At 40.5% G+C, this 27215-nt stretch overlaps 3 protein-coding genes across 4 annotated transcripts in view; all 3 read right to left on the bottom strand.

The window, feature by feature from the left end:
• The window catches only part of LOC145440786 (uncharacterized), a 213180-nt gene that overhangs the window by 110319 nt on the left and 75646 nt on the right, over positions 1-27215 (bottom strand). The gene's annotated exons all lie outside the window — the stretch shown is intronic.
• Positions 1881-11511, bottom strand: LOC145440764 (organic cation transporter protein-like). Its single transcript, XM_080318509.1, has 13 exons — positions 11088-11511; positions 9466-9544; positions 9251-9406; positions 9088-9191; positions 8862-9016; positions 6438-6627; positions 6190-6319; positions 4761-4905; positions 4507-4683; positions 2622-2730; positions 2458-2557; positions 2219-2388; positions 1881-2149 (listed from the first exon to the last, which is right to left on the bottom strand). Exons 1-13 carry the CDS (start codon positions 11228-11230, stop codon positions 2053-2055), a joined length of 1755 nt encoding a protein of 584 aa, XP_080174635.1. The 5' UTR covers positions 11231-11511; the 3' UTR covers positions 1881-2052.
• LOC145440763 (organic cation/carnitine transporter 2-like) lies at positions 14340-24006 on the bottom strand. Its single transcript, XM_080318507.1, has 13 exons — positions 22895-24006; positions 22572-22647; positions 22360-22512; positions 22188-22291; positions 21965-22119; positions 20576-20765; positions 20324-20453; positions 18148-18292; positions 17895-18071; positions 15433-15541; positions 15279-15378; positions 15045-15214; positions 14340-14588 (listed from the first exon to the last, which is right to left on the bottom strand). The coding sequence occupies exons 1-13, from the start codon at positions 23050-23052 to the stop codon at positions 14492-14494; spliced, it is 1764 nt and encodes a 587-aa protein (XP_080174633.1). The 5' UTR covers positions 23053-24006; the 3' UTR covers positions 14340-14491.

Genomic DNA, 27215 nt, shown 5'->3' with positions numbered 1-27215 from the left:
GGGAGATTAGATCTACTTGAGTAAGTACCCAAGTAGAAGAAAAATACTTGAGTACTTCAAAAAAGTAGAAGTACTTCGTTACTGACCACCTCTGCCTGAAGATGACTCTAGAGAACCTCGCGAATAGTCTCAAGATGTATAATAACGTGCCCTACACTTTTGAAGACACCAGAAATCATCAGCTCCACCGTTATATATGATTATCGCGAACAACGTGAGTTAGGAGAGGTCGCAATGTGTGGCATTATGCAAAGGGATATCTGGTAGTGATATCCCTGATTTCGCAACACACGGTTTGATCAAAGATTTTGGTAAAAGAAGGACTGCCACTGCAGAAACAAATCTACACGCGATTCCACTGCACAGCCATTGTATGACAACTCGTGGAATGCAATGGAGATTTCGATATATCTTAATATCAGCAAATATCGTATAGTAACTTTCATTCGGAATCATTCGGAACATTGTGACCTTCTACGATTTTAATCAACCGTTCTCACCATTTCAAAATATCACTCCCGATGCTTGTTAGTTTGATATTCATACTGTTTCGACTACGTTGGTCATTTTACACCAGACCTCTATTCTTTATTTTAAATCTGTATTTACCGATTTGCAGCACGGCCCAGTTCGAGGCTTCTACAAGCCACCACATACGTGAATCACGTGGCGAGGAGGAGCCTAGATAAACCTCCAACAAACACTTGGATAGGAACTCTGGAGCCGACCTCGGTCGGACTCGAATACGCAACTTAATGGTGTTGCCGCTGTGGATCATACCACTACACTAGAGTTGTCATACGGCCGGAATCTCCAGGGCATGTCCGGAATTTTTCTGTTCAAGCTGCGTCCGGGAAGAAATTCTAAAATATGCCTAAATGTCCGGGATTTAGAACGCTTGAAGTAGGCTAAAAAAATTCGTTAATCAACATGAACAATATTATTGCATCCGACTTGGAATTTTTCTTCGCGCTGCGATCGATTTCGTGACACGTATTTGGGTTTAATCTGGGTTTCATCGCCTTCGCAAAAATGCAATCAAAAATGAAGAGAAATAATATTGACTGAAATGAGTCTAATTGTAATCGTAATTATGATATAACGGTATATTTCTAAAGTCGGTTAAGGCCTTTTGCATCCTTTAGTCAAGGACAGTAGTTCAAAGCCTGAGGTCGTTTGCCTTTATTCTGGAAATGGGGAAGATGTAGAACGTAATCAGCTTCCAAAATAGGACGCGAGTAAGTCTTGGTTATTTTAACACAGAACCACATAAATGTACAGACCTAACGTTATAGCAGGGCTGTAAAACACACAATTTTCTGGCCAGCTAGACGATTTCATACGGCCCGTGAAGAAATCTGTTGCAGACTAAATGAGAATACAATACAGCAATTGCCAGAGCTCACATTAGAGATTGCCCAATTCAGGACCTATGTTCCACTACCGTATACACTTGGCAAGCAAAGCTTCGATAGTGTGACTCAGATTGACAGATAATCTTTTCCTACCTCATTTTAATACCCGCTAGTAGGCGTTAAAGAGTGTCCGGAATTTGAACCGCAAAATATCATAAACCTACACTACACTTCCTCGCCACCACTCGCGATCCAATGCAGAAACAGTGAAATCTATACTGAAATTCTAACAAATCATTCTGCCGTCCAAAATTATAAGTCCGATCCTATGACGCAGATATAAGATAGCGATGTCATTTTTATGTTTACATCATATGGCCCGATGGAGGTAAATTCGTGAAGATCGAATAAAATTTGGTCAAAGTGTTGTAATATACTGTTTTCGGTTGCATTGTACTTCACATTGTGTCTTGTGTATCCCATTACTGTTTATTGTGTGTTTTGAAGGGATGAAAATAATAAACGCGGATTGGATTATTGTATTGTAAATTTTTTCACCATAGCAGTATGAATTGATATTGCGTATATTACAATTGAAAAATCTGATATTATATTTTAAAAGTCATATCTCGAACGAGACAGCAAATTGAAGTCGTTCCGTTTTATCAGAAAATATACATATGTCGGAATATGTGGATCATAACTTGGTAGCGGTAGATTTCAAATTTCCTTTGTCATAATCGAATTCGTAGCCAGAGATCCCGTATGAGGACGAAGACTCAGTATCCTTCTCCCTGTTAATGATAATGATATATTCTGATGACGTTTTTCGAACAGTCCACTTTCTGTAATGCTGTACTCACTTTGCAATGTATTTTTCATCCGCTTTCCCGAGAAGCGAAGCAGTGAATCGCATTTCCTGTCGATAGAAATTTTCAGCTTTCTCAAACGTGGGCAGCAGATCCGCATCGGACGTTTCGGGCAGCATCAAACTAGAAATACCACCGATGATCCCCATCACCCCAAATATTGTCTGCGGAATTGAAAGAAGCCTTACTCAAGCATTGAACTATAAAATTATATTTCATGGTCATATATCTACCTGAGTTAGCCAAGGTACCTCTTCTTGCAATTGGAGCGTAAACGGTAATATAATAGTTCCAATTCGAGCAGCCATTGAACCCATCGACATTGCCGTGCCCCTGCCGAGTAATCCAATCCATAGGCTTTCATTTAGAAATATACTATAACATTTTAGAGGCATACCGCGCGATTGTTGGATAAAGCTCGGCTGTATATTGATAGACCAGCCCGAACGCAATTGTGGCGAATAATTTCCCAGCAAATGCGATCCAACGTGCGGCTTCGATCATTGCTTGATTTTGGATATAAATAATGATAGATGCAAGGAGTTATTGTGGCAATGCATAAGTAACACGGTGGTGATAAACATCTATCCCAGCCGTTGACATTTAATAAAACTACTTCACGATGTTAATGCACTGTAGTCTTTCCAAATCTCACTGAGTATAACATACCCGGTTGGTAGTTAGTATACTTATACCAGAGGTCTCAAACTCGAATGTGCTCGCGGGCCAATTTCTTAGTTTAGACGACGCCGCGGGCCGCATCACCAATAATAGGGATATTCAACGCAGAATTACCAAGTAGTCCTTATTTGACGGGAGATTGAAGACAGGTATTCCACAAACATCATGAAAATGTAATTTACTGTTCTACTATTCACGCTTGACACGGAAAAAATCATATTTTCAAATATTTGAATAAAATTGTTTTTATGCCGGGCATTATTTGTTCAAATAATGAGTTATAGACATCATGTGAGAGGATGCATCATGACATCGTCAAACTGCCAGGTTATAATATTGCAGCTAGTGGACTTTTGACGTGCCATAGTTTTATGTAGAATATTTTAAAATCTACTGAAGATTGATCTGATATCAGAGCATTTGAGCGGTGTAGCCTAATCCGGGTTAGGACATGTTCGTGATAAGTAGGCTATTGTTACTATGTCATTGCCAAAAGTAAATTAAATCAGCTTCAGATTTTGCCTTCGATTAAAAACTTGAATATAATCATTATTAAGCCATAGCAATTGTCTCTTTAGCGATCGTACCCCTCGTGCTTCCAATAAGATTTCTTGTAGCCCCTGTTCATTTTCAACACAATTTCTGATTGTACCTATATATTAAAATTAGAGAGCCCATACACATAAAATCGCGCGTAGCGCGAAGACCATTTTCCAGTTGAATAAATTGGTCAAGAAAATACTCCACAGCATATAGGCCCGATTCCACAATGCATCTCGTACCACATGATGTGGTGCTCCGTAACCCGAAGGGGTCTACGACTCTACGGACCCTGGTTAAGAACCCCTGGAATAGAAATGTCCAATCGCCGATGAATTCGTTGGTGTTACAGCTGTTGAGCGTATACTGCTACCTTACTCGCCACCGATAGTAACATGGATAAAGAGAACAGACAACACCCAGCATGTAACCAACTATACGTCACGGGGGTCACATAATGACGATGGTTGCCATACTGACCTGATTAGATAGCTATATATACCCTACGCAACGCAAGCTACAACCTTTTGATATATTACTTTTCCCCATGACAGTTTCATAGATAGTTGCATCCGTAGAATTGCCAAGTCACCGTTCCGAGTCGCAAGTCCTTATCTGATTTTAACGTTTGACTCGACTCAACTCGAGTCATTTTTATTTAATCATGCACCCAGTCAATCCGAAATCGAGTAATTTTACGATAGATCGCACAAAACCAAATCACAATTTTGAGTCGCGAATCATCAACGGGTCATGTTTTATCATCATGAGCTACAAATGTGACGTAATAGCTGATCTTCTACCATGTGATAGCTTTTAAAAAGTGATGTGATAGTGTAATCTGTTGAGATTTCAGTGTTTTTATAGTAGTTTTGGGGGGAACTTCAAGTTCTTATATCTAAAAAAGATATGTGGCCCTGGATATTGTCGAATACTTGAAATTCCAAAATGCCGTCGCGTGTTTGAGACCTCTGACTTATACTTATGCTCATTGCCCATTGGTCATCTCAAATATTTCTCTCTATTCGACCGTTATAGATATAGTGATATCCACCAGGTACCTTCATTTCCGCCCGCAAATTCGGTTAACAGCATAGTTGTAAGACAACAGATTCCAGCCATAGTGTATGATACTGAGCATGATATCCTCATTCTGATTGCCTTCACGAAGCCCCACATAATTAGGTAGGCCACAATTTCTACTGCAGCGTTAAGAATGCTATTCACGTGAGGGCTACCTGCAGATGCAAGCCACATTATAACGTACAAAATGCACGTGGTATAAATTATGACTCTAGTAAAGCCTAATACTCACCAGCTAATCTTCCAACATTTAGGGTAAGACCGTAAAATACCATACTTGTAACGCACCAGAGATAGATTGTGTTGATGGAGACAATTCTCATCAAAGGCAATCGATACAAATCAATAACTGTATATTTCCCGCTTGATTTTGAATCCTGTCAATATAATTTATTAGAAATCTCGAAAGCGTGTGTATTTTATTCTGTGGCCCATACCTTAAATATTAGAGAGATTTGGGCAGCATTTATAAAATTATAAATTACTAAAATCTTGCTATCGCCTGACTGCTCTGTTATTACTTCAGGAATATGTAATAGTTCTGTACGTAGTTCACATAACGTTCCATTTAAAACAAACGGTGTTTTAAACAAATGCCTTTTTAAATGTTTTTTTTTCAAACGTTGTATAATTAAGGCATAATTGTGTAAATACAGTCGAAAAGCATGTAGCATGACCCTGCGTTCGATTTGCACCCAATATATAGTCGACGTATACGTTGTGGAGGGGCTGGAACCCTCGGTATCGTCGTTAGTTCAACAGTTATAGAAAAACGATATAGCCCGGGTTAAAGATATGTTTGGTCTGTTTATGACAGTGGTCCGAAGCCCATTTCGCTGAAGCGGCCATATTTAACCTATATTTTCGATTGTCTATGCCAATCCATTGTGACGTCACAGTCAAAGAATTGAAGATTCGAGGCGCCATGGCTAGAAAAAAACAACATTAAAAAACATGTTTTAAACAAGGGCCTTGTCTTAAACATGGTTGTTTTGAATTTATTTTTGTTTTAAATGCAACCCTAAGTTCACCTGTTTCAAGTCGGTGTCCATGCTGATTATCACGCACAAAATGAGAACAAGAAACGGAATCTTGGGAGTTCACAAGCAGTGCTATCAGTCCAATTCTTGGCAGAATTAGACAATTGATATACATCGAAACCGCATCAGTCTAATTCCATCATTATAAAAATATTGGCTCTTGACATTGGGTCGTGGAGCTTTCCAAACTTGGTAGCGACGACATTCTGGTTACGAAGCTCAAGGTTCACAATTGTTCCTTTATATGAATCTTTTAAGGAATGGACGTTTCGCGAAAGTTTGTTTTGTGGTATTCATGGTGTTTGTCGACTACTATGGTCATTTACACCAGGCCGATATTTTTCATTTTTAATCCGTATCTGCCGACTTATAGCACGGCCCACTTCTAGGCTTTTTGTAAGACATCGTTTACGCGGACGATATGGCGAGCATGAGCCAAGATAAACCTCAAACACGTCGGCAGGAATTCTGGTGTCGACCTCCGTCGGACTCGAATCCGCACCCATATTAGTGTTGCAGCTGTAGATTATATACGACTACGCTATCCAGCCACACAAGTGATAAGGGTGATTGTTGTGACAGTGTTATAAACATATTAATCAGAGTAATCTATATACCTACGGCTAATTTGCTGCTCTCCGCTTTTATAACTGCTTCCCAATCACTATCGTCTACAGTCGTCTTCAGGCTCTCCGCATATCTGTCGATTACTTTTCGAGCCTTTTCTGTTTTTCCTTGTCCTATCAGCCATCTGTTTAGTCATTGAAAATAATAATAGGCCCATGTGCGGGTCGGTATTGAACGCTGCTAACGCTATGCACTAAATTGTGAGTATTGAAATTGAGCGAATTGCATGACAGACGCATTACCTGGGCGATTCCGGGATGAAGAAATATATAATGAAATAGACAGTTGGAAATAAACTGATGCAGAGTCCTAGATATCTCCAATCCCGTATCCACATCCCCAGTATTGGCAAGACCGTATGGGATAATCCGTTTATGAGATTTGAGAAAATGATTGTGGCGAATCTCCTTTTCGTAGAAGTGATTTCATTCACTGAGAATAGGAACATAGTCAAAAAAACTCTAGATTTAGTTTCTATAGTTTGACTAATGTCATATCAACTTGCGTCTACGAAACATCGGAATCTCATTGTCAGAATGTTGTCGATGGCAAACTTGTGTTATGTTAAAATATTTGGATGCGCAATATTTTGGCGGGAAACCTCGAGATATTAGTAGCTACCAGCAGATTGTATAGACAAATTACTTATCATGTATATTAAAGACTGCAATAATGACATCCAGTGTGGGGACGACTCGAGCCAATTTTTTCAGATGACTTGACTTGATTCGACTTCTCAAAAATGTGGATTGACTCGTGACTCGAAGCAAAATTTTCAAGTCAATTTCAAGTCACAAAGTAATCGATGTGAACTAAGTCTCTGTACCTAATCTCGGCACGATCATTTGATATGCGTAAGCATTGAGCAATCAGTAATTCGACAATTGCACAAACGTAATGATTAGAGTTAATGTTTCTAGTAGTATTCTATCTATAGCAGTGCCTTTCTGCTCGATGCTAATCTTAATGAAACTCGGACCGATATATTAGTTCTTACCTTTATATTACTCGTCAACAATTGGTACAGACTTAAATTGAATCGTATGGATATGTAGGTGAATTGTGTATTGTGTCATATCACTTTGTTTAAACTTTCTGAGGTTTCATATTATGTTATGTATTTGGCGGATTACGGTTACCAAAAAGGCCTAGTAGCTCTACGAATATGTGAGCCACACAACGCCCCGTTGAAGGTGTAATTACTCGATGTTCGCTACTCGATTCACAATAAAAGTAAATCAATCTGTACTTCAATCATCTTGCAAAATGCAATGGATTGAATCATGCCTTTACTTTCGACAATTCGACAGGACTTTGTGATTTGACTCGTGACGTGACTCGAGTTGACTTGACTTGACTCGAGTCACTTCCAAAAGTTGAGTGACTTGACTTGAATCGAATCACTATAAAAATTCTAATGACTTGACTTGAGTCGAGTCAAAATGTGCAACGACTCGAATTGACTTGTAACTCGAAAGTAGTGACTTAATCCCAACACTGAGGACATCTTATAGAAACTGATGGCGTTGAGCATAGGCGGAATGAGTTACGATTCTTCAAGAGATTGTTGATGGTATACACCAGTATTATGCTCTTCTGCGACAATAGCTAGGCAAGTGCTTTCGACGAAACAAGGCATATTTCGAGCACGTTAACTGAATACGGTCTGAGAAACGCGGGAAGAGACGTTCAGTTGGATGTTGTTTTATTTCGTGGAGGCATCCATGATCATTTTACTAGGCCCGTAGACTACATCTGCTGCTGGATCTATTCTTACCGACTTCGAATTGGAGTACACACACACACGCACTATATATGTTTTTGTAAATAACTCTCTTCCCACATGTCGTGGCGATAAAGATGATTAAATTTATATTATTAGGTCTTAGACACCTAGATCAAAGGTACCAAAATTTTTCTGACATTAGGTTTATCTAGAAAGCTTTAGCTTGCGAGGGTCGGGCGGTAGGATAAAAGTAGTGAAATAGATATAGTTGCTTGGGATTGATGCATCGTCATCACAGTCACGTGACCGAATCGGCTCGTCTTGCTTACTGTCGTAAAGCGTAAAATGGGATAGCAGAATAAATAACAAGCAGTTGTCCCGATCAAAATCATAGAAACCTTCATCATGCTAAGGGAGCGCATAGTTGATTGATGCGCGGTTTAATAAAATCATTGGATAACGCTATTTTCAATTACTCAGTAGCCCGTGAACTTGTAACCTTCCTGTAAGGAGTCCGTGACTAGATAAAGGTTGGAAAACATTGATGTGCGCAGAATTCAATAGAGTCGTGCAATAAAGCACTATGAAGGAGGAATTTCAGTGACATCAATCACACTACATCAGTGCTCAGAAAGCTCAGGAAAGGGCGAAGATTTCACAGTGATCGAAAGTGATTGATACCAAATTAAACCAAAAAGACTCTCCTTGATTCTATTTGCGGTGCTTGCCAGTACAAGTCCACATTGAATGGATCAAGTTCATCGGTGAACACTGAACAGTGAGTTGAGCTTCTCGATACGAAGAGTTACAAAATTATATCTACAGCACTCTCTATACCTAGGCTACTAATAATAGAAAGCATGGTAGCGAAAGTCAACAATTGACATTCATGCTTTTTCCATTTTCTATGTAATGTTGATATGAAAGGTTATTTGCTCACAGTATGTGTAATATACGACATAGCACGGTAGCGATGTCATGGCGACCAGTACACGCATAGCAATGTAGACTTCGTACGTCGGCGAAAACGACACAGCAAGTCCAGATGCGATCACACCACAGGCTGTTATCAGCAGAGCTATTGTTCTTCCAAACCTTTATAGGGAAGAAACATCGAGTACATTACAAAAATGCAGAATTATCATATATAGGCAATCCAGCCATACCAATCCATAAGCGGCCCTACAAGAGCAGATCCAAGCAGCATTCCCACAAAGTATAAAGAATTCGCCACTGAATCTAACGTAACACGATCGCAAACTAAATCCCACTGCCCAAACACAACCATTTTCGTCCATCTGACATAAGGCTCGAAAATTTGCGATCTACCTGTGATACCGTGGTACTTTCGTAGTACGTTTTGTCGTAAACATACCCGTGGTCGCAGGCGATAGTTCCGTTAGGAGATCCCGATATACAGGACAGGCTCCCGTTACCGGAGCAAGCGCTCAAATTGTAGTCGTATCTCAAACAGCTATCTCCTTCCTAGAAATATTTCACAGCCATACTGGATAGCGTGTTTTTCTCATTCACACAGGACATACCGGTATTAACATGATCGATATGTTTTCATTCGTCAATTCCGGATACTGTGTAGGATCATCTAAAGGCGGGACTCGGCATCTGTAATTAGTAGTGAAGTTGTTATTTATATTCAATGGTCTCGGTATCATCGCTTCCATTAGATCCGTGTGGTGAGTGGATATTCTGCATTGCCCTTACAATAACGGACACGACTCCTGATGAGCTGGTGAATGACACAAGCAGGACGTACCCTACCAAGGTAAAAGTCTACATGTCATGTCAAGTCATGCGATTTATTTAATGACAACGTTTTACATGAATGCGACCCGTTCATACATTTCCTAGAGTTAGATTTAAAGGGTACTTGAAAAGAATTTCGAGTAATTTTGAAAATCGCAAGCACATTTGAGAATGTCAAACTACCGACGGTTCCACGCATAAGCAACAAACATTGTAGGCCAGGGGTGGTCCAACTTTTGAGCTCGCGGGCCGCATTCAACATCTGAATCCATTCGCGGGCAGCACTATATAAAATTGGGATTATAAACCAAAACGCAATATTGGTATTTGATTATATAGCAGGGACATGGAGATAATATATGTGCTTATTTAAAACAAACCAAATATTGCTTTGATGATATTGTACACGCGTCAGAAACATAGTGACGAGATTTCATAGGCTGGTCGACCTCAATAAACAATTTGTCAAAACTATAGAGATGAAATTCGGTTGTCCCGATTCTTAGAACACGATTGGAATTTAAATCCGTGAGCAGCGATCTGTTCATAGATTTACTAATTCCACTTTTGGTTCCGTTCCAGGACACTTAATTCTGACAGCATGATATCCGTGTTAGCTTCAAACGCGCATCTGCTATGTGTAGATAAAATATAAATACCCCAATTCTACGCATACAGAGAACGAATCTACCTAAGACACGCGCGAATCGTTTTTTAAAAGCACACCACTGAAATAATTAAAACTGGAGTGGCCAATCTGAAATCCCACTCGTGATCCAAATTATGTCAATCTCGTTTAGGATTGCTGTGATGTTCAGCAGTGGAAACCTTTCAAACTGTGTCGGCCTTGAGATCGGGCTGTCGCGCCAGAAATTAAACATAAAAAATATTATAGGAAGTATTTACCTTAGAACAGTGGTTCTCAAACTTTTTAAGAGACGCCCATCCCCTTATGACGCTGAAAGTTTTCGCGTTCCCCTTATCGTCATATCACAAAACAAAACCAGGATGTTAGCAAACCTAACGAATAGTTTGATGGCATGGAAGGTTACGACTGTGGAGTAGAGAATTTTTAATATGAAATTGAGACTAAATACAGAGCAATAATTATGAATTGGATGTAAATCGCGCGGACAAATTTTTCATTTGAGCTCAGCTTCGCGCCCCATTTCAGATGCTTTCACGCCCCCAGTTTTAGAACCACTGTCTTAGAATTATCATGCTGAAATATACTAAAATAAAATTCAATCAAGTCCCCACATCAATTCGATTTTTAGTACGCAATTTAGCAATATTTTTTAAAAGTTTCTTTAGACTCTCGCGGGCCGCACAGAACGGTGTTGCACGCCGCATGCGGCCCGCGGGACGTAGTTTGCCTACCCCTGCTGTACGCTATACTTGCCTGAAATCCGGTACAGCACTGAAGAAAACTGCGCTCTGGCTCATAAAGGCCGTGCCGAATGGTAGGATGGTCACTAGCCCCACTAAAAATATCTGGTAGTAACTCATACCACCCATCTTTTCCTGAAGCTCATCCAGATCCATGATTTACAGATTTTAACAGTACCCCGGTCCAATCGTGCTCTGCGCGACTAATATCAGCTTCGTGAATTGCTCCGCGGTATTTACTCAGCTCAGCGCACTTGAAAGCATTTTTCTCCATTTCAAAATGTAGCTGCCCTAGCATTGTATGTCCATGAACTGATCAAACCATTGACCATTACAATCAAAAGAATTTTAACTGCAAATAAACGGAATGCAATGCTCCAGTGCTATCGCCAGGTTTGCCGCCGATATGCTGCATCCAGAAATAAGGATAGCCAGGAAATCTTGTGAATTTGGGAAATAACCATCACTCTCGAACAGCCCTAATCCAGCCTAACCTCTTGCTGAGGTGTGTTCTTGGTGTTGGTATCGACCTTGCATCTATTGTAGCCTATGATGGGCACTGAGAATAAGAAAGAATATGGACACCAGTCAAAAATAACGACAATTCCTATAAATAATAAGAACAATGTCTATATCAGGCGTTGACAATCCATCACAGGCGTGTCCCTTGTGGTACATCAGGTCATTATTTAGTGCATTTTAGATTATTTGGCGCCCACGTATTTCCAACAGAGAAATAATTACATTCTCGAGGCTGATCCTACCGCGTAAGGTTTTGTTCGCGTGACACTATGTCGAAACGCCAAAACACCACCACCTTAACTGGCATGGGTTTATTTGCTATTTCATCGATTGTCTTTCATTCTCCCGGGATCGAAATCAACACGGTGAGGTGTAACTGTGATTGTCAGCTATTGGGGTCCCTCGCTCGATTGAGGTATAGGTCACGGTGCGGTTCAAACTATGACACGCTACTAAATGCTACTCGCAGTTGCGATTCACCATATAATCATAAATTCATTGGCTCTCGATAAGTTGACACTATATAATACCTATAGGCCTACGTGTGAAACGCGTACAATCAAGTTCCATGATTCTCTTAGCAGCCGCTTAGGTACAAATAAATATGTGCATTGAATAGTATATTCATATTGAAATGAGCCCGAATATGTTCGGCTGACACTTGTCAGTGGCAATCGTCAGCAACTAGTAGAGAATTGGAAAGAACATTGTATATCAACAATCTCATCATAAAATATGACTTCACCAGCATGGAATTTCTCTTATTAGGGTTACGAGATTTCTATGCAGGTCAACCCGATAGCGTGGTGGTGGTAGGGATCAAGTAACTACCTGCGAGTCACAACTCATTTTGAGTTACAATAAATTTTGACTCGACTCAAGTCAAGCCATTACCGAGTTTTTCACGCGAAGTCGTTTTAAAGTCATTCGAGCCACGTCAAGTCAAGGCAAGGCATCTCAATTGATACGCGGCCTCGAGTCAATCACCAGTCATCAAATATATTTTCAGTTTATGATGTTTGATTTTAAACGAGAAAATAATCGGAACTAGTACTGTATTAGCATTGATCACATGGCTTAAAAACGACAATATTGGATGACTAGAAAATTGACTCGACAATTCGTCTCCGAGTCACAGGTAGGGATGAGCAAAGCCGACTACCTGAGTAAGTATTAGGCTTCGAGTTCAATTGCAACTTTTATACTATACGGCGAAGAATGAACTTTCCGTTTAACATCATATTTAAGAGAATTCGGTATTTGTTCGACCATGCATATTCTATTATTGCACTTTGTGAGCACGTTATGGATCGATCACCCTGTAACAGATGTGTTATCTTCCACCATACTTGACTAGGATAATTATAGTTAGTACTAGAAGAGCTTCTTGGAGGTACAGAACTTCAATATGCAATTGAATATTATATGCATATTGAAATGAACCCGATTATTTTCGGCAGACACTCGTCAGGGGTAATCGTCAGCAACAAGTAGGCTACTCGATGCATATTGAAGTATCCGAACCATTCTACCCAGTCCGAGCTGTGGCTTTACTATTCTTCAAAGTTACAATGATACGTCTGTCTTGGCCGTCCTATAGTCTCGAGTCATATGACTTGGTTCGAGGCATGCACAATCACTCGAGTACAAGTCGAGTCAATACACAAATTGACTGGAGTCGAGACATTTTACGCATTTGCATAAAGGACTCGAGTCTAGTCGAGTCACCAAAAATCATGACTCGAATCGGAGTCAAGTCGAGTCGAGTCATTACAACCCTACGTTTGATTACACTGTAACGTACCCTCGCGGCCCCGAAGCCCTCCCGATCATTAAATGCAGCGCGTCCTTCCCTTAGTCTTGAAATACTCTGACATAGCTCGTAATTGTTCTGGTGGAATCTACCTAACCTAGCATATCATTGATACTTACGTCATGTCGTAAGCGCTCGAATGCCAACAACGCGATAATAAACCAGGTGGTCCGCGAACTGTCTTGATTTTCATTAGTTTAATTAGAAAAATGTTGAGTTGGAATTTCTGAAAAGTAGTTTGCCTTTATGAGTATAGATTTCAGGTGTACAGGATCAGGATTTCGGATTCTAACCGGACAGGAATCTGGTTTTTCAAGTTTTTCAAAAAGGATTGCATCAGGATTCGCATTTTTGTGCGACTGCCGGATCCGGATAAGGACAGGATTCCAATTTTCCACTGCATGAAATCGACTTACTGTTTATTTACCTTGATGCTTTGTATGAAAATGGACCCAGCTGGCTTCTGCATTGCACTGCAATTTCTTAACAGCAAACTCCAATGCATTGTTGAAGTAAAATCCGACAAATTTCACGAGTCAACGACAGGGGCAATAAAGGCTAAGCCTTGAGCAGGATGTTTTTGGATCAGGATTGGAACAGTATTCTGTTTTATCGAATAGGATTGGATCCGTATCCCAAAAAACCATGATCTGTGCATCTCTAGTATAGATACAGCTCTCGCAAACACAAATTCAAAATGGCATCCCACATTGATTGGCGATGAGCGTGTAAGAAACTTCTGGGTTTCATCAGCAGGTTTCACTGAATTGTCACGTATTCTTACAACCTCCGGCCCTTAATCTGCTCGTACATAACAGTGTCTGTGGTTGTATCATTTTTCTTCGACACACAATTTACAATGCGACACACAATCTGCGTATAGATACAATATACCACTCTCATTCATCACGCTATAAAAAGTCACTTCAATTCCTGATAGACTTTGTTTTATTGTCCACTAGGGCCATACAATTTCGTGAATGCACTGTCATGGTGCAAAAGGTCTCAGATGACGAGACTCTCAAAATAAAATCATTCCGCCCTATAACACATACAACTAAAAACATGTGCGAATCTCGCGATCACAATTTGGTAACGGAGGATTTTAATTCTTCCTTGTCGTAATCGAAGTCGTAGCCCGATTTCTCGTATGAAGATGAAGACTCCCCGTCCTTCTCCCTGTAATAATAATATTATATTTAAAGGGTTGTATTGTATTGATGAGATACGACAGTGGTGCTTATAGCCTTATGAGGCTTTGTGCTCCACGACAATGGCACAACGGCAATTTCAACAGTTCAATGCATTTTTCTTCTTGGCGATTACTCTTGCTACCACGATTCAGTCTCTCTCTCTTCCATAGTCATTCATTCATCGGATCTTTTGCTGCCGATTTTCCAGCTCGGCTTACTGTACTTTCTGGGCTTTTTCAAGTCACTGCAATCGCAGTGAGGTCGGCGATGAGGAGCCCAGATAAACCTCCGACACATAGAAACTGGGTAGAGCCGAGACTCGAACCAACAACCATTGGTGTCGTGACGGTGTCGCTTAGCATACTTCGCCACTCGCTTCCCCAATATTTAAAGGGTGAATTATTCATAAATTCTATTAGGCCACTATCAGGCTTGTACGCACTTTGCGATGTAGCTCTCATCGGCTTTTCCGAGCAGTGAGGCAGTGATTCTCATTTCCTGTCTATAGAAATTTTCTGCTTGCTCAAACGTGGACAGAAGGTCAGTTGCGGATGTTTCGGGCAGCATTAAACTAGAAATGCCAGCGATTATTCCCATGACCCCGAATATCGTCTGTGAAATTGAGAGCATTCACATGCATTACTAAATTGAAAAAATATTTCACGATTATTCGTACCTGAGTTAGCCAAGGTACTGCTTCTTGCAATTGCAGCGTGAATGGTAATATAATGGTTCCAATGCGAGCAGCCATTGAACCCATTGACATCGCAGTACCTCTACATAGACGGCATCACTGTTATATCTCATGCGGCAGTAATTGCAAGGCTTACCGCGCGATTGTTGGGTACAGCTCAGCCGTATATTGGTAAACCAATCCGAATGTGATTGTGGAAAATAATTTCCCGGCAAAAGCGATCCAGCGTGCTGCTTCTGTCATTGCTTGATATATTGCATAGAAAAGAAAGTGACAAGATGTAACTGTATGAAGTTGGTACGAGAATGAAGCAGGAATACGTCGATAGATATCGACTTACGTTCATGGACCTATAAGTTTTTAACTATAATATACAATTAATTGATAATGCGACAATGCCGTATTTTCGGGTTTGAGTAAAAGTATAGCTGTGCTGTAACATCGAGAATAACACTCAAATTACCCAAAATGTATGTATCAAACTTCAAATTAAACGCACATTCGGAGGAGATGTCAATACTTCCAATACAAATACCATCATTTATCATGTCCAAAGTCCATATCCACCATATGGCAATTTTAGCATAATTCCTACAGCGATATGGAAATTATAATCATAATCCGGCTTCACAAAAAACGCAACTATAACATGGTAGGTGTTTACGATTTCGCATGTCCTTTATCTGATCTTGTGGCGACTCTTGTTTTTTGAGGAATAAGAATTAGCAGATGCGCATTCTTATTCAATTTGGATCACTTGATCGTATTGAGTTGAATATAAAAAAGACCGATGCATAACGTTTGCCGAGTCCACATTAAATCAGATTTAGCTGGGCACACAGGATTTGACACCTGGAAAATCAGCACTCATTGGGATTGGAGTGCTGCGTCGAAACAAGAGGTACACACTGTACATCAGACCTGCGAAAAGTCGGCCCGCGGGTCAAATGCGGCCCGTGACGCGATTTTTAGCGGCCCGCGAAAAGTTATCTGGAATTCACAACAGAAAACCTTTTTTTGAATGTTAATCCGTGGACTAAAATCATTGGCTGTACAAACGGAATCTGACACTCGTTCACATTTAAGCCTGCTTATTTATTTGCGGCTATTGCATAGCCTATACGTATACGTCATACGAGTAATGCAGATTAAAAACAAAGCCAATGTAGCAAAGTCTGCCGTAACAATTAAAGTCACAAAAAGTCACTGTTTCCATACAGTTTCGTTCAAACCTTAAGTGTTGCCAATGTTGCATTTACACTCTGTGCTTCAACATCCCTACGTAATACGTTTCCAAATCCCTAGTTCCTAAAGCAAGTCAACCATTGCTCGTGATGAAACTATGAACGGGCGGCATGTCAAAAAAAAAAAAAGAAAGGCGAGGGCCGTCGACCGAACTTCCAAGAAGATTCGGAGCACTGAATATTTGTTTTCTGAAGTCAAGAGTGAACCCGTCCTTTCAGTTTGTGGCGAGCATGCAGGTCGACGTGGAGCATAGTTTAAATCCGTATTATGACAATAAAACACGAAGACAGACACTCGTCTAAGGAACGGCGGAATTCGGAAGCACTGCTTGCTTTAATTAACAACAAAGGCTATTTCACCAAGCTGTAGGTCTACACTGCTACATTTTACTGTTTCTGTTAGTTAAAAAAGTGTTTAAAACGGATCAAGCCTACCATTGTTTTGAATTATGGTGGCGAATAAATATAATTTTTGATAATTAACCGTCACTTTCTCATTGCCTGATATCAAGACATCCACTGAGCACAATGTATTAACAATGTAATTCACTGCTTTCAATTTAGAAATACAATTAAAACGAAACAGAATATAATTAAAAATTTTGACTCGGCCCGCCAACGTATTTTCTGCTTTTATTTGGCCCACGGGGGAAAAAATTGCCACCCCTGCTATACACACTACATATTTCTATATCACTATTAGGGCTGGGCACAATAATTCGAGTACTCGAATCTGAATCGAGTATTAATGTTAATGATTCGAATCGAGTAGTAAAAGACGATTTTTAGAGTACTGAAATTATACACTCCTCGCAACTGAAAGTTAACTTACTAACGAGAATTATAATTTTGATACTATTTTCCACCGAGGAAGCCTTGAAACCTTGATTGATCTTGTCACAGCATACGAGACATAGTGCAAAGCTACGAACGTTACTGCAAATGACACATTTCCGAAGTCATGATCATCCCACAACATTGTCATGAAGTGCAATGAAATCATTATGGTCGAAAAAATACCGAAATATCTTTAATGTGATGGATAACAGGCATTATACTCTTTGTGGTGGCATAAAAGGTAGGTTTGAACTTTGACATGGTATATTCGGTTGTGACGTCATCATGAGTGATACTCGCCTACTCGACTCGAAGCGTAATACGTGATTCAGAATCGAATCACTCAGGTACTCGAGTTTGACCAGCCCGATAGCGTATATGTTAGGTCCCTGTTATGGTACAAAAGTCGGGGTTTTGGAGCATTCTGATGCCCGACTTTATCCTCTCTACGAGTTAAAATCGTTTTGAATAGGAATCCGCATCTCCTGTGGTAACAATATTATGCATTGCCAATTACCTTCGTTTCCCTCCGAATATTCAGTCAATAGCATAGTTGTGAGACAACAGACACCGCCCATTGTATAAGCTACCGAACACGATAACCTCATTCTAATTGTCTTTACCAAACCCCACATAATCAAGTACGCCACAATTTCCACCGATGCATTGAGGATACTATTCACATGCGGGTCGCCTGCAAATATAAAAGCCTCCTTAGCCCGCTCAGAGTATAGTTTGGGTGAATAATACGTATTGAAGCTTATTCTCACCAGACAGTCTTCCGACATTGAGGGTAAGACCGTAAAATAGAATGCTTGCGGTGCACCAGAGGTAGATTGTGTTGATCGAGACTACTCTCATCAAAGGCAATCGATACAGATCTAAAACTGTATGTTTCCTGCTGGATTTTGAATCCTGTAGAAAGATATCAGCTTAGCCTCGAAATGTCTTATCCTATCCCTGCTATTTCTATTCGAATGTGCCATCGTATTGTTCGGTCGAAACGCAACAGTTTTATATCAATTGCTTAGTTGCAAATGAGTTAATAATTTTAGGAGATAGCATCGGCATTTTAGAAGGACTGGCTTTCAATTTGGAACCCAAACCACCCCTGTGTCCACCACTGCACGGCGAATCCTATGTATGAATTGACTGCGTGTTTTGGCCTCCAGCGGAATCCTTGAGACTGATTCAGGAAGCCCCTGGGCTGGGGTTCCCGGGTATCCCGGTTAAGAACCACTGCTATATTGTCCTACAGTCCGAAATGTAGGCTACTTGTTGTATAATACAATGGCGGGCAACTTCTCCAGTAGGCAGATACGAGAAAATGAAGTACTTGACGGGGCGGGCTACTGAATCCAGGAGTATAACTGCCGCACTCCAAACACCTAATTGGGAGGGGGTGAGCTCGAAGGGGGCCCAAAATTATTTCGTGAATTAACATAAATAATAGAGTATTTTTTCCAAAATTTAGGCAACTTTTTAATTTTTTTTTATGTTGTCAAACATATTGATTATTGGGTACCCCGCCCCCCAGAAAAAAAATGCGCACGATTTATAGAAATGTGCATTTCGGCGTCGGACATTAACGTGCCACCACGCGCCAAGACGTATGCGACTCCGAGAAGTATGCCAGAATTATCGGCAGCGAGAAAAACTTGACCAAAAAGACTGCCCGCATGCTGGCCGAAAACTTCGATACATAAACGTATTCTATATGTTTAATTGTCCATATGCGCCTAAATGGCTGGCGCCGAATGTTCCTGTCCTGGCAATCAGAGCCCCACAAGGCAAATGCCATCCCACATAGAAGAATTATTTGCCAGTGAAGAAATACCAATTTGAAGTCGTGTGCGTCTTTTAGTTTAGTACGTTTGCTTGATTTCAACATCTTTTGACATAACAGACTGGAGGTCACGAAATAACATCATGAAACGAAATCATTCTACCAACGAGTCTGCCAGAATATGTCTAATTATTATTTATGAGCCCTGCATCCTGCATTTTCCACGACGCCTCACTCATCTCTACCGGTAAATCTGATAACGTGAGCAGGGGATCAACAAAAATTAATAGTGCATATTGGTATGCAATTCCCGATCATATTGACTGATTCAAACATGAATTGTACAACTTTTTCGCGCCTCACGCGGCTGGGCGATAGAAGCTGACTCACGAAAAAGTACAAGAGATTCCGCTGATACGTAGCGGTGAAAACGTATAGCGCGATTGGATCGCTTATTGGGTTTGGTTTATCACCCTAGGGGGAACCAATACCGACGTGTTTTTTTTTTTTGGGGGGGGGGGCTGACGAAGTGCTGTTTGGGTCCTGACTGAATAGATACACTGAAGGTATATTTATCCACCTATACAAGGATAGTCGTATCTAATGTAAGCTATAAGTTCCATGCATAGAGACTAAAACAGTATTCAATGAATTTATTACCTTAATGTACTTCAATAGCTGTTGAAGTCAATGGCACATCTGTGGTCGATCAAAGTTGCCATCAAGTTCTTTGAACTCTGACTGAATGCCGGGCACAAAGAAAACTTACAACCAAAGAATAACTAACAATCACTATTATTTGTGTCCAAAAAAGGAAAGGATAATCTACGGTCATTATAATTTGACGAAGCCTGGTAAGCAAGTAGTGGAGAATAGCGGCACTGTGACCGCGGGCCATATGATGTTTGTTTGTTTGATCACGTGGTGATGAGGTGCTTGGATAAACCTCCAAAACTTAGGCAGGACTCTGGCGGTCGGACTCGAACCCGTAAACCATTGGTGTTGCATTGGTGGATCGTAGTGCTATCTTGCCACGCATATGATCAAGTAAGACCGTAAACTGTCCACAAAATCCCTTCGCGGGACGTATGTTGCCCGCCCCTGGTATAATGCGATGCTGGCCTTCAGTCCCAAAGGTAGCTATAAAGCGATCTACCCACCGACACTTTCCTACTCTCCGCTTTTATAACTGCTTCCCAGTCCGCGTCGTCTACAGTCGTCTTCAAACTCTTCGCATATTGGTCGATTACTTTACGCGCCTTCTCAGTTTTTCCGCGTCCAATCAGCCATCTGACCAGACATAGAAAGCAAAACGCGACGGTAGATGTTTAACGCTGCACACTCCATCAGGCACAGCCTGAATCGTGCGCCGAGATTGGAAACTGTCAGTTGCGCCACAAATTTATAATTACCTTGGAGATTCCGGGATGAAGAAAAAGATGATGAGATAGGGAGTTGGAAATAAGCTGATGCACAATCCGAAGTATCTCCAATCCCGAATCAACATTCCTAAAACGGCCAGGATCGTATGGGATAATGCGTTGATGAGATTTGCGAAAACGATGGTGGTGAATCTCCTTTTCGTGTAGGTGATTTCATTCACTGAGAATATGAATCAACAGAAGTTTAGATTTAGTTTCTAGTTACACTAATGTCATATCGAAATGCGAGAGCATCTCTGGGAAATTACTGAATTTTACTGAATCTATCACACAACGACTGATATGTCGACTTTATTGAACATATTGATATATTCATCAAACAATTCTACATATTCCATCCCAATACCTGTTATAATTGGTTATTAATCGGGGCGTAAGTTAATTTCCAGGAGGCAACGCGCCATGCCGTGCTATTCAACGCGAGTTGCGAGTTGGTTTAATGTCAAGGCAGGAACGAAAGTTGGCATGCCACCCCATTTTGTCGTTTTTTTTCTATTCTATCTTCTTTTACTTTTCATTCAGTGTTGTGCATGCCTCCTCTTTGCGTCGCCAAGGCCAATGTGGGTGTCTGATTCCAAAGACTATACTTCAAGTCGTTTCGACACCTTTCTATCTTATCATTGTATTGCAATTTTTGTGGTGTATTGAACTGATAAAAGTTGCTAACAAACCGAACTGAAGTTCCTTACACAGCAGTAGAAAATATGGAAGACACCGACCGTGGTAAAGTCATGTGAGAGATAACAAAAAGGGCAACACTAAAGGTTGCTGTATATGTCAATCAATTAATCATCAATCGCATTACGGCAGCCTCAACTCTGGTTTCTGCATTATTGCATTTATCCTGCATTAACTATTATTACTATTTGGATTGTTTACATACTCGCCAAACCGAATCAACACGGTTGTTATTCTGATTCTTCTGATTTCGTATATTAATAGAGATAATGAAACATGAAGTCAAATAGGTGTCTCCAGTGCGCTTAAGAGTTGGAAAGTACTGGGATCAATAAACTACTGATACAAGATGACTTACCGATATAAAACGTTGGGAATTGCTAAATTTCGGACGGCTTTGATATGAGTACTATGTTCCCATAACATTTGAAATTGACAGTCGTGAGGAATACGGTATTTGGTAAAATTCATCGATTCTATCGCAATGCCACAATCAATCGGAAAAAGTTCATCCGCTTCGCTGCAGTCATTTGAGAGAAGCTGAATAGTATTTGCCAGCACTTTTCGTATCTGCGCGTGATCATGACAGACTGCACTACTATGACTGCGACAGTAAACAATCGGCATTCATGCTTTACCCGTCTTCTATGTGTAATAATAATGAGGATATTATTTGCTCACAGTAAGTATAATAGACCACGTAGCAAGGGATTGACGACATAGCGACCAATACCCGCATTGCAATGTAGACTTCGTACGACGGCGAAAACGATGCAGCAATTCCGGATGCGATGATGCCGCACCCTGTTATGAGCAAAGCAATTCTTCGCCCGAACCTAATTAAAAACATATGACAATTACCACAGCAACGGAATGTTCCCGAATAAATCGAATCTGATCTTACCAATCCATAATCGGACCTACAAGAGCAGAACCGAGCAACATTCCAACAAAGAACAATGAGTTCGCCACCGAATCCAATGTGACGCGATCGCACACTAGATCCCACTGAACAAACGCAAAAGAGGTTAGCCGGCCGAATACCAAAAAGGCACAAGCACAAAACCTTGCTATACCTCCGATATCGTGGTGCTTTCGTAGTAGGTTTTTTCGTAAACATAACCATGATCACATGGTATAGTACCGTTCGTAGATTCTGATATGCATGATAGACTTCCAGCATTACATGAGCTCAAATTGTAGTCATATCTCATACAGCGATCTCCGTGCTAAATGATATAGTTCGCAAATAACTAGAAAACAAACTCAGTTTTATGACAGAGCATACCGGTATCAAGTTCGATATATTTTCATCCGCCAGTTCTGGATACCGTTCAAGATCATCTAACGGCGGAACTCGACACCTGTAATGAACCACCACGACGTGAATATTTGCTCCTGATTCATACCGGATTAACCCTATTTAATTCGTATGTATTGAGATTGTCTTCATTGTCGCTATACTAACAGAAGTTCTGAACAACCTTGCGCGACTACCAGAAATAAAACGAATCATGCCAGGAAATATCATCAAATGTCACATTGCGTTTACGCATACCAAAGTATTCTTGTTCAAATGAATGTGCGCATGCGTTATAACTACAGGCTCACCTGAAATCCGGCACAGCACTGAGGAACACTGAACTTTGATTGATTAAGCCCGATCCAAATGCTAATATAGTCACTAACCCCACTAAAGATATTTGGTAGTAACTCATACCACCCATTTTTATTTGAAGCTCGTCCAGATCCATGGCTACAGATTTCATCGGTACACTTTGGTCCGGCGGGTATTTTGCGACTGCATAGTTTTGTGAATGGCACCGCTCTATTTATACAGATCCGCTGCGGTTTCTGAATATAATTCGTTGCGTTTTGTATGTGCATTAGTGAACGAACAAACTATTTGACATCACAATTGACACAGTTTTGACCGTAAAGTCACGGAATGCAGTTGATGATTCGATGCATTTCACAGTGTTATCGTTCAGACAGTGGTCGGATTAAGCTGGTTCCCATCGGTTCTATAGAACTGTACCATGACATTTTGAGAGATCAGTGAACATGATAGCGTTGTTGGCTACTATTAATGACTATCTGTAACATAACCGTCTGAAAAAATGTAATTACGTGACGGAATCGGCAGACTAATATTCTGAATCTCACCACTGCTTGAACCAGTGGTTTCCAACGTGGGCGATATCGCCTCCAGTGGGCGATTTTGAGAAGCAAGGGGGCGAAAATGCTAGAATTTCCAGTGAGATATATTTGATTAACACCACCAAAAAATGCGCGTCAAGACGACTTATTCAGCATATGACGCGAAAAATAGGTCAACTCAACGGAAAGTAGACGCGGAAACCGATTTTTCGTGAGCCTACCACCTCGGAAAAGTGACATCTCTTTAGAAAACTTTTGAGCTTGATAAGGAAGGGGGCGGTGAGTCGAAAATGGTTGAGAACCACCGGCCTAAACTAAACTATACAGTATACAGGGTAATGGTAGCAGACGCCCGCGCGCTGTAGTGCACACTATTACCTAGATCAGGGGTGGCCCGCCCGTGGCCTGTCGGCCAAATGTGGCCCACGAGAAGATTTTGAGTGGCCCGCGAGATAATTCTCGAAATTAGATAAAATATCAAATAATGAATTACCCAGATAATTTATTGTGAACTTGCAAGGCCAGCCAAGAATTTGATATTGATGACTAAAATATCAGTTCCGACGCATTGGCGTATCCAGTGATCGCCAACCTTTTTCGTCTGAAGAGTCATGTTGGCCATATTTTCCATTTCAACTCCCAAAGAGCCCTATATGGCAATTCATTGTTACGTCACAATTTTCAATTGTGACGTCATGACAGTATTAATTCGAACTCACTACACGGGATTCGTCGAGGGCGTCATATTTTCTCTGTATAAACTCATAGGCTACTAACCATCATGTGATAGCGCCATTCATCGCAAAGCTCAGAATTTATAATAACCGATATTAATCGACTATAACCAGGGTTGCCATACCGTCCTTATTTCTAAGATTTGTCCTTATTTTGAAGGGTCACGCCTTAGAAAACTCAACTGTCCTTATTTCTAAGAAATGTCCTTATTTTCGATTTGCGTCCTTATTTTGTCTTATTTTCAACCGCTACAGAACTTCGATCGTGTTCCTCTGGTATCTGTGTTGCATAATATTCTAAAATTATGCTTTTTCGTCGAGATTTTACGACATCATAAATGAAAGGAACTCTCGTGACGTACACACCACAAGATTTGACTTCTAAGTGGTGCGATAGCTAGGGCAGTGAGTGGTGCTATAGCAGTTTCGTCTGTACCAAGCTACCGCAGCGGACGTTATTTAGCAGTAAACAGCAGTACCAGGTTTTTTCTATAAATTATATTGTACTTACGCATATAGTTTTAGCTACAAATAAGGCTAAATCTGATTAGTTTAAATCAGTGGTTCTTAACCTTTTCCCCTCCAGCGCCCCCTTTCAAAAATTGCATGGGTCTGGCGCCCCCCTATTTTAAGGACTGTAGTAAAAACAACGGGTAAGTGGTCGAAGTCCGGTTTAGGATAAGGACTTCAATATTATAAATATTTCACGCTTGAATTGCGCCAGAGGACCGCTCGACTAATTAACGATATAATAATTGTATGAGCTATATTCTGGATCAAATCATGCTTGTTATAATAACCATCGGGTAAGGCCTACGGGCTCACACTATTTGGTTCGAGCTCGATGTACACATCCCGAATTCACCTCTGCGATTGGAAATACGGTGAAGTTAGTTGTATTGGGTTTTGTTTAATTGCTTTGTGTGACTACTAAATCAACTTAGAATGTGGTAGAGATCTTTTCCCACACTAAAATTTGGTACTGGACCAAGGTCATAACTTGAACATGAATGTTGGTCAGAACACTAAGCATTATCATCATTTATGATATGATGAAGAAATATTCTAACGATTAAATTTGTAGCTCTCAAATATTGTAGCTCTCAAGTATATTCTGTTAAAGATTTTGGCCAAAAAGCTTCAAAGCATCTTTAATGTAAATTTTTTTAGGATTCCAGGGATTCACTGATGAAATTGCTAGGTTGCCTAAAAAACGCTTCACAACAAATTTGGCTCAATTTCAACAAGTAGAAGCGGCCGCAGAGCTTATTTAAATTTTTGAATAAATTATAAAAAAATAAATTTCAAATTTTATTGTCAACCCCATGAAATTGTTAAGTTGCCTAAAAGAACGACGTATAACCATTTCTGCTAGCTTTCAAACAGTAGAAGCGAAGTTATTGCAGTTGAAACATGTGTATATGCAAAAATAGCCTGGACGGGGAGTAATCCCAGAATTATTGATAAAAAACTCAAATACCTTCGCTTGTACCGGTTGGAATATATGGAACTATTGTTCTACTGTATAATCATATTTCCTTACTACACCATCTACTGCGAGACCAATTTTCTTCAGCGCCCCCATACCGCCCAGCGCCCCCATACCGCCCAGCGCCCCCCCCCATATCGCCCGTGAGCATTTGCGCCCCCGTCAAAATCCAAATCGCCCCCAGGGGGCACCAGCAATCATTCCCCACCGACGATTGCACATCGCAATTGTCCAAAGCAATATTCCCCGATTCCAACATTGCAAGTAAGTTTTCTTCGGCCAGGACCAAGACTAGAAGCATTGTTACTGGAGTTTTTGCTCCATACGCTAAAAAATGATTTTTTCTAAACATGGTGTACGGCCTTTTCCATCTTGGTTTACGCCTCTAACGAGATGAAGAAGTTTGGCTTATCACCCTAAGGGCAGGGTTGTAATGACTCGAGTCATGACTCGACTCGAGTCAGACTCGAGTCACGATTTTTTTGTGACTCGACTTGACTCGAGTCATTTTCTTGAAATGGGAAAATGACTCGACTCGACTCGAGTCAATATTTGGATTGACTCGACTTGTACTCGAGTCATTACGCATGACTCGACTCAAGTCATTGACTCGGCTTATTTTATGTGACTTGAAGGTGAAGAAAGTTGCGAATCACAATGGTTAGATCAACGCATGTGACGAATTCTGTCGACATCGCTATTTGTCACCATTGCTTTTGTTGCACTCGTCTGATATCAGATATGCGCCGCCGTAAAAACAAAAGACAATGGTACATAGTAGCAAAGAGCAATGCATTGTACAAAATCATCCAGTGATGAAGAGGTAATAGATCCTCCGCCATCAAAGTACTCAAGGCATTTCAATTATACAAGCAAACAATCGAAGCAAAGTCCAATTAGAGCCAAAGAAATGACTCAGATGGTCAAGTGGCCTACTTGGAAGAGACTGATAAGCTCATGTGTAGATATGAAGGCGAGGATTCTTTGAATTTTTGGCGGACTAGAATGGATGAGTATCTAATGCTCTTCAGTGTGGTTCAAAATTGCTTTTCAATTCCTGCATCTAATGCACCAGTGGAACGTGTATCCAGTGGATGTGGATTATTCTAAGGTCATGCCGCCTCTACATATATGAGAATCTCCTTTTCACTTTAGTATTTTTCAAGTGTAAGTCATTGATTTGATCTGCTGTCTGTGAAAACACACAATACCCTCCGTCCGTTTGACGTTTTGTTAGGTATGTGCATTGTGCACGTGATAATAATGAATGGCTAATGTTGTGTGATATTTGTACAATGGGGCCGATCAAAAATACCTTCTTTTTTATTCTACTAGGTGGCTAATTGATAAAATTGCTACGTGGCATAAAAAGAACACTGAATCTGGCCTAATTTGAAAAAGTGGAATCAATGAAATGACAGGAGAAAATTTTGGATTTGAAAATACATGGAGTATTTTTAGTGAGAAATGATTTCATATAATATAATTACATACTAGCAGTAAGTCGACTATTTTTTCATATCCAAAATATTCCACTCTAATAACTCCG

Source organism: Botryllus schlosseri, chromosome 6, assembly GCF_051294905.1.
Source record: "Botryllus schlosseri isolate E-star chromosome 6, Bs_hap1, whole genome shotgun sequence".
NCBI lineage: Eukaryota > Metazoa > Chordata > Ascidiacea > Stolidobranchia > Styelidae > Botryllus > Botryllus schlosseri.
The sequence above is the reverse complement of the archived record's forward strand: the minus strand, read 5'-3'. Positions and strand labels throughout refer to the sequence as shown.